Raw genomic sequence first — 9,294 nt, 5'->3', positions numbered from 1 at the left:
AAAAGATCCGAATTTATTGATCTGCATGTAATTGGTGTAAATCAAATTACTAACATTTTAAGCTCATACTTAGTATAGATTGGAAACACTTAGTATAGATTGGAAACACACCTACGAGATCTTATCCTTGATATTTCTTACTAGCAAACAGCCAATATATGTTCACTGCAGAATGAATTCACAATGCATTGACCTAATAAAAAATAGGGAAATTTGCAAAATAAATATATATTTTCCTGTCAATCTTACATAAATATTTTAAGGCAAAAGGGATATTATTCAAGCCTCCTACAAACTTTTACGACACTCACCTATCCCACCAAAATGTCTATTTTTTCTTGGAGATTGTGGAATAATTTGCCGTCTATAGATGAAATTATTCGGAAAAATTTAGTCCTTGCCTTCCCATCGTTCAACATGTTTTCGTGAAAGGCAAAGTGGCATTGGATGTGTAGAAACATTTCTACCAACATGATGGTCTTAACCATGCCAAGGCAGCCATCCACATTGGAGGATGCTCGTATTTTGGTAACTATGGATTGAAAGAAACAAAGCTGAAATACTAGGAGGGTTGTTAAAAGAGTGGAGATGATACCATGATGTGTAATACTATGAGAAAATCGAAGGAGGGAAGTATGAATAGAGCAAGGTTTACTGGAAGAAGCCACAAGAAGCTAGGTTGGAGTAAATTGATCACTGATGGCGCTCTTGAAAAGAATCTGAAAGACATTCTTTGGGGATTCTATAACTTCAATGAAACTTGCCCCATCCTTGTTGCTGAGACAAAAGCTTCGACTACGGGTTTAAATACGTATTCTGCTTATGTGGAGAAAATTAGGCAATAAGGTTGTGGACTAGCTTGCGAATACTGGAAGGCACCTCCAATGATTCCCACCATTCTTTCTCTTCTCTATACTCACGGAGGAGGAGATGGCTTATTTTTCCTACTGCCAGTTCTACAATGGGCCTGAAGTTTGCATAGAAGCTCAATTGTTGGTCTTGCATTCTTGTTAACACTTTTCCCTTTAACACAAGTAGTAATATTTCATGGTTTAGTCCAGTCTACTCAGGCAATATTAGCAGGTCTCCCGATATCAGTCAGGTCCTTGACACATTGAAAATTTTCCAAATGTCTACTTAGGCGATGTTTCTTTATGTTCTAATTCAAATTTTGTTAACTATATCATTGAAAAATGTATGAGCATCAGTCATAAATTCCCTTGAAAGGACTTGAGAAGGCCCATAAGCTAGGTCTACAGCAAATAATTATTCAATCTGACTCGAGATAATCTACGATCATTGAGTAAGAAATTGACTCCACCTTTTCGCTAGATCTTTGCCTTAGTAAACAAATAAAAAAATGCATATATTTTAGTATTGTGCGATCCAATCTTCTTGGCAACTTTCTTTTGTACGCTAAATTAATCGGATCTTGTTTGGCAGTCGGCACACAAGATCCAATCTTTTTTCACTTCTTATCCAATTGTACTTTTTTCTTGATAAAAAATATCAGAGTTATGACGTCAGCACTATCTATTGCAGCCAATCAAGGAGAATAATGATGATCTAAGGTATAAACTGCATCATATTAACTCTTCGTCGCCAAACTCCTACCAACAATATCTCTCCAAATAGGGCGATGGAACGTACCACTAAGCCAGACATTGTAACTTGACAAGACTACGTATACAAGTTTCCGTCTCTTGCAGCCCATATAAGAGGGAAAACATCAACGAAATTGGTCTAGCTAAATCAATGGTTTGTTGATGAAGGACGAGTCCGCAAATCTGTTGGTTTATTTGAGAAGCCAGTGGTTCAATTTTTGAATGCTAGGGAAGTAAGTATTCTGTAATACTACTATAAGGGTAATTAGCACAAAACGTCCATACCTTTCGATATTTTTGTGAAAAACGTCCATACCTTTCGTTTTTTGGAGGATTACACTCTCACATTTACCTTTTTTTGCGCAAAACGTCCTTCTATCAACTCTCCGTTAAAATGTTCCATTAAATTAAAAGGTAATTAGCACAAAATGTCCCTACCTTTCAATATTATTGTGCAAAACATCCATACCTTTCATTTTTTTTTGCATAATTAGCACAAAAGGTCCCTATCTTTCAATGTTATTGTGCAAAACGTCCCTACCTTTCATTTTTTATCATTTTCACCCCTACTTTTCACCTTTCATTGCGAAAAAGGTCCTTCTCATCCATTTTTTCAATAAAATGACGATTTTACCCTCCTATTCAAATAAAATAAAAAGAAAAGAAAAGAAAAATAATTAATTAATTGTAATTATAGTCCTAAATCTTTCAAAACATTACAAATAAATTCTAAACTTTCCACTACCGTCACTTTCATAACCCCACCAAGCCACCACCTATAGATCCATATAGCACTACCTTTCGGCCACAGCACCTATCGGACTCCACCACCACCAGCCTCACCTCACTCTTCCCAATATCCTCCTCCATAGTATTGGTCACTAATCTGTCCAAAACAACCACATTTACGGTGGCAGAGTCTGGTGGGAATGGTGGCAAAAATGTGTTATTATGTTGATTTATAGTTGATAGCTTGATAGGTTGTGAAAGTGGTGATGGTTGGGAATTTATGATTTCTTTGTAATTTTTTAAAAATATGATTGCAGTTGGTTATTCATCTTTTCTTTTTGTTTTATTTGAATAGGAGGGTAAAATCGTCATTTTATTAAAAAAATGGATGAAAAGGACCTTTTTGGCAATGAAAGGTGAAAAATAGGGATGAAAATGCAAAAAAATTAAAGGTATGGACGTTTTGCACAATAACATTGAAAGGTAGGGACCTTTTGTGCTAATTATGCCAAAAAATAAAAGTTAAAGACGTTTTGCACAATAATATTGAAAGGAAGGGACCTTTTGTGCTAATTACCTTTTGATTTAAAGGAACATTTTAACGGAGAGTTGACAGAAGGACGTTTTGAGCAAAAAAGGTAAAGGTGAGGGTGTAATCTGCCAAAAAACGAAAGGTAGGGACGCTTTCCACAAAAATATCGAAAAGTATGGACGTTTTGTACTAATTACCCCTACTATAATTTTAAATTCCAGCGAGCATTATTGTTATTCTGTCAAAAAAATTCTTTAAAGTTGATCTAAAAGTGCTACATATTTTTGACCATCAACAAGGTTGAAATCGTATACACGTGCAATGTGAAATGAGGGGATCGTTCTTGAGCCATAAATGAGTTTTCAATTTAAACAAAAATTTTACAATTAGATTTAAGTAATAAAAAATGATAATCGAGTTAATTTCTCATACATTTGAAATTAAAAATTAAACATCGATGTAAGTATCACACAAGGTTACGTATCCTTGGATTAAGGTGGTGCAAATTAAGCCCCTGTTTGATTTTCATTCTTCGAAAAAAAAATACATTTTTAAACAATGTTTTGATATAATTTTAATCACATATTCTTTAATAAAATAATATTACACGTAAATCTAAAACTTTTTCTTATTTTTTAACTACACATTTCTCATTAATACACTATTCAAATATTCATTTTTATCAAAAGAATGGAGCTTATACAAGAGCTCAATGTACCATGAAACACTAGTCTTGTTCAAAATTCTTTTAGAGTTTGTTTGGTAGAGATTTTAATTCAATTAAAATTAATTTTTTGATCGTTATTTCACTATTTCAGCCTTCATTTTTTAATTTTTCTCTCACAAATAGAACTCATTTTATCTCTAATGTTCAAAAATCAATTATTAAAATTCTTGCCAAAGAAGCACTTATTCTTGACACCATTATAACTTTTCATGGAAATATAATTAAGTGGACCACCCACATCACACTATAAGATTTCCTCCTTTTTCGTGGGAATATATGAGGAGTGGATAACCTAAACACCGTTTCCCCGGAGAATCAATTTTGAATATTCTCACTCGATTCCAGGTACAAATAGAATACCTTTTTAGAAGTTTCTGCCCAACAAGTCTTTAATCAATGTAATTTGTATTATCTATAAGCTAATTAAGTAGATTAAAATACTTAATCCAATTGTTAGGAGCAATAAAAAAATATATTTACACAATAATAATGATAATAATAAATAAATAAATAAATAATACCCCACCTGAGACACATAACTGTACTATTAGTACTGTTACTAGCTAAAAACAAAAAATGTCCCTTGATTCACGCTGCAATTGACACCTGTCACTATCCTTCTTCTTTCTCTTCCCGTGAAAATATCTCAGCCCCCATTTTTACTATTCAATCAAACACATTCATCTCCACTCACTCAAAGAAGCTAAAATCAGCTTTGAGATTTCATCAATACGTCAGTATTTGTAAGCATATACGTGCAAGAATGACGGATATAACAGATGATATAGCTGAGGAAATTTCGTTTCAGGGGTTTGAAGATGACTGTCGATTACTGGGGAGCCTTCTTAATGATGCGTTTCAGAGAGAAGTTGGGACCCAATTCATGGAGAAAGTTGAAAGGACCAGAGTCCTCGCTCAGGTTTCTTCGGATTGTTTTTTATTTTCGACGCTGACTCTTGGTTATGTTAGAGATACACTCTACTGGGTTTTTTTTATTTGCAGAATTTTCGCATATCTGTTTTAATATGCATGTGGTCTATTCAGAGTGCATTTTGTTGCATCAGTGTTCCTTCTTTTTTTCCCGTGAGAATGTTGTATACTTGTATTTACGTGGATAATGTTATCAATCTTAATTTGTATTAAAAGTTCATCCAGTGATAATTTTTTGCTTTTGACTCTTATTTCAAACTATCTGGCTTTCTTTCATCTTCAAATTTACATATATGCATAAGCTGTATGCCTATCAAATGCAGAAATCACTTATTGATTTTCTTTAAGTGTGTTCATGTACACCTAGGCATATGGGTCCTTACTGGGTCTTTTCCATCGATATTATAATTTATTAGACTATAAGTGCACACTTTTAGCTTGATACAAAAGATATTTTGATTTGTAATTGAAGAATTATGTTTGTTGTATTCAGTCTCAACATTGGTGCAGGAACCAAATTACACTGTCATAAATATGCTAAGCTATACACAACATTAATGGTAAGAGGATAATTGCACAAAAAGATTTTAGGAGGAATTAGTAAATCTCTATCATATAGTCTGGTAAATTTCCATCATATGATCTGATTGAATGGGCCAAATGCATTCAATCCACTCATTCTCGCCTTGATTCACCTTGAATATAAATTTAGATCTTCATGGAATATTCATTGTATCGAGCTATCGATTATCACTTGGTAGAGAAAGAGCTGTAATATACACTTTCCTATTCCTCAAAAATCTCTACAGATTTTGCCGTTGCTGCTTTATCCTCTTGTTGCTTTGCTTTAATACCCTCCCGCAAACAGAGCTGAGGCTGGAGGCTAAGCTTGTTTCGAAAATCAATAAGGGTAGCTTTTTACATGGGCTTGGTAAATAGGTCAGCAACTTGGTGAGTAGTGGAGATCTGCCGAGAAACAAGAAGACCAAGTTCAACCTTTTCACGCACGAACTGATAGTTTAATTCGATGTGTTTGTTGCGGGCATGGAAGACTGGATTTACAGTCATGTGGAGAGCGTTGAGATTATCACAAAACAGTACAGGAGGACGTGGCATGGCAACTCGAATGTCTTTGAGAAGGAAGGTCAGCCATGTTACTTCAGCAGTGGTGTGGGCCGTTGCCCTATTTTCAGCTTCTGTAGTGGATCTAGAGATTTATTTTTTTTCATACCGAGAAATGAGATTATGGCCAAGGAAGGTACAATAGCCTTTGATAGTGCGTCGAGTAGTAAGATAGCCTGCCAATCTGCATCAGAGAGAGCACATAGATCAAGTGTAGTGCAGGAAGTAAAGTTAAAACCTAGATGGATGTGCCTTTGATGTATTGCAAGATGCGACGCACCATTTTCGGAAGTGGAATGGTGGGAGTTTGCATGAACTGTGATGAAAAATTAACACTATGAGAGATATCAGGGCTAGTAAGTGTGAGGTATTGTAGGGCCCTAGTGAGACTTCGATAGAAGCTTGGATCTTCGAGGGGAGTGGTATTAGTAAGACCCTTGGTTTTTGCCTCTAGGGGTGCTCATAGGCATGCAATCAACCGTTTGTGTTCTTTCAAGAATCGCGACAATATGGTGAGATTGTGATAGATTACAGCTTATTCGAAGTTAATGTGATCTAAATACCAAGGAAGTGATGAATGGAACCGAGATCCTTCATTGCAAATTCAGTGTGCAAAGTCTGTATGAAATCATCTAAAAGCTGTGGGTTTGAGCCTGTAAGAAGCATATCATCGACGAACAATAAGAGAATAAAGTTCCATAGGGAGTGTGTAAGATAAAGAGGGATGGATCAGCTAAGCTACAAAGGAAACCATGCTTAATTAGAAAAGAATTAAAATGATCAGACCAAACTCTTAGGGCTTCTTTCAAGTCATAAAGTGCCTGTTGTAGCTTTCACACATGATTTGGGAATGTAGGGTCAGCCATTCCTGGTGGTTGTTTCATATAAATATCTTCAGAGATAAGACCATGAAGAAACGCATTTTTAACGTCCAATTGACGAATGCTCCAATGTCGAACAAGTGCAAGGTTGATGACAAGGCAGCTTGTGCCTGGCTTGATTGCGGGAGAGAATGTGTCAAGTTGATGGTTGCCCTTGGCAACCACATGCTCTTTAAGTTGATCAAGATACCATCTGGCTTTAGTTTAGGCTTAAGGACCCATTTGGAACCAATAACATGCATAGTAGGCTCACAAGGGACAAGTTTCTAGGTATGATTATGGTGCAGAGCAACCATCTCTTCTTCCATTGCAGTCATCCATTCAATATGATTGAGAGCAGCTTTGACTGTGGGGTTCTCTCAGAATATCTTGGCTAACTACAGTCAAAGCATACTTCAGGTTTGGTTTGTGAATCCCAAGTTGCGATCAAGTCATCATGCTATGAGTAGGCTCAGAGGTTAAAGTGCTTTGAGGCTCAAGTGGATGCAGAACTTCAACAGTCTCAAAGTCCTAATCTTGGGCCTGGGAATGCACAAAGAGTTTGTATGTGTGAGGAGAATGAGAATTAGGTGACATAGAAGTAGAGAATAAATCTCAAGGAGAAGAGGAACCTGGGGTCTCAGCCGAGCACATTGCAATGTCTTCAAGAGGGCTTGCTGTTTGAGTTTCAAGTGTAGGAGACGCCGGTGGAATTGGGCTTTATTCATACTAAACAAAGAACTATTTGGGGAAGTTGTGACTGCAGCTGGCATTTGGGAAAGTGAATGTCGAGTAGCTGTATTCATTGAGACATCTTGAGGTACCAAACTGGGCAGTTGAGTGGATGAAGAATCAGCATTATTAACTTTGATAGACAACATCTGCGAGTTAGCTTGTTGAAGAGGTAAGATAATCCATGTGTAAAAAATGCCAATCCATTGATTTGAGGAAATTCCAGTGCATTCTTGTGACTTTTGAAATGGAAAACTGGTGTAAGAGAAGACTATATGTTGAGAGATGAACATCCTTTGACTAGATGGGTGAAAGCATTTGTATACTTTGTGCCTGTTACTATACCCTACAAAGACACAAGTTAGTGTTTCAAGATTAAATTTGTTTGTGCATGTGTCCCAAGCGTATGGAAAACATTCAGAACCAAATACTCACAAGAAAGAGTAAGAAGGATGAATACCATGCAACTTAAAGTAAGGAGTATCAAAATTAATAGCAAAACATGGAAGTCGATTTAGTTAAAAAAATTGCAGTAGTAAAAGCTTCCAACCATAAGTATAGAGGTGCACCACAATGAAGTAGCATGGTCATACCTAGCTTACGAATTATTCTATGGCGATGCTCAATCATACCAGTTTGTTCTGAGTGTAAGGACAAGAAATTTGATGAACTATTCCCTGCTCTTGGAAATGAGAAATGATTCTTGAATTAACAAATTCACCACCTCCGTCGGAGTGAAAGATTTTTATTTTTGTATCAAACTATCATACTACATAATGTTCAAACGCCAAATAAGCATTGGAAAAATCAGCTGTAGTTTTGAGAGGTATTATCCAAGTATAATGTGAGAAATCATCTACTAGACACGTATAATAGCGAAATTTTCCAAGAGATAAAATAGGTGCTAGACCCCCACAAATCACAGTGGACTTTATTAAAAATATTTGAGTTTGAGTTTTCGGAACAATAAAAAGGCATTTTGCTCAATTTGCCTAACTGACAATTATCACAGGTAGATTGTAATTTTTTGACTCCTTGAACTTGAATCAAGCCCTTATTCCTAAGTAATTGAAGTGCAGATGCTTGGGATGTCCTGGCCGCTCAAACTCAAAACTTTTTCTTATATTTTAACTACACATTTTCCATCAAAATACTATTCTAAAATGCATTCTAAGCAAAAAATGAGGTTCAAACAAGCTCTTAATCATGATACTTTTCTAGAATGCATTACTGAAAGTACCTTCTTGATGTCCTAATGTTAATTTCCTCTCGCAAATAAAAAATGCAGTATTATTTTGATTTAGTGGGTTCATGGTGAATATAACTACTAATATATGGTAATTCAAAAATAAAAAAAATGTACTGATGTATGGACAAATATATGAGTTGTAGAGTGCATGCAACATGAGGGCGGCAGGAATTGAAGACACAGCAGAGCTGCTTGAGAAACAACTGGCTGCAGAGTTATCAAAAATGACATTAGAGGAAGCCTTGTCACTTGCTCGAGCATTCAGCCATTATCTAAATTTGACAGGAATTGCAGAAACTCATCACAGGTAAATAGATTTTTTTGTCCTTGTCGGGATATAGTTACAATTTTTTGTTCCTCTCTTTTTACATGGGTTAAGTTACCTTGTGATTTGAAAGAGAGATGAACTTAGGTTCAGTCTTATGGCAACATTCAGGCTGAAATAGTTATTATTATGTTTTAAGATTATTTGGAATTGCAGAATAATGCTGCCTTTAAACGAATGAATTATAATTGTGAGAAGTAAGAGTTTCTCTATTATAGTCATTAATTTAAGTAGAGCATCCCAGGGGAAGAGGTGGGAGAAAGTTCAAAGTATTTTCTCATATCAGAAGAATAACAATTGAAGATTAAATATATTCATAGGGCCTGAATTTTAGGCTTTTGGGTTAATATTTTGTCCAAGGCATATATCTTAAGGATAGATTTACGCTATTAAGCTTTCAGGGTTCATCAACAGTTTTTATTCAAATTCAATGATTGTTGGAGTGCATGGTCATCTTGAGAGCATGTTTGTTTCCCATTTTCAT

General features: G+C 35.6%; 1 protein-coding gene across 3 annotated transcripts in view; it reads left to right on the top strand.

The window, feature by feature from the left end:
• The first annotated feature begins 4,190 nt into the window (after positions 1-4,190).
• The window catches only part of LOC111398959 (phosphoenolpyruvate carboxylase 4-like), a 25,481-nt gene continuing 20,377 nt past the window's right edge, over positions 4,191-9,294 (top strand). For 2 of the 3 annotated variants that reach the window (XM_023026140.1, XM_023026139.1), the window contains exons 1-2: positions 4,192-4,511; positions 8,629-8,792. In XM_023026140.1, coding sequence (XP_022881908.1) covers positions 4,356-4,511; positions 8,629-8,792 — 320 coding nt within the window. In that variant the 5' untranslated portion in view covers positions 4,192-4,355. Of the gene's footprint in view, positions 4,512-8,628; positions 8,793-9,294 lie in introns of all 3 variants that reach the window. The other variant, XM_023026141.1, reaches the window with a different exon arrangement.

This window comes from Olea europaea, chromosome 8 (assembly GCF_002742605.1).
Source record: "Olea europaea var. sylvestris chromosome 8, O_europaea_v1, whole genome shotgun sequence".
Classification (NCBI taxonomy): domain Eukaryota; kingdom Viridiplantae; phylum Streptophyta; class Magnoliopsida; order Lamiales; family Oleaceae; genus Olea; species Olea europaea.
Note: the sequence above shows the minus strand (reverse complement) of the source record. Positions and strands in the feature narration are given on the sequence as shown.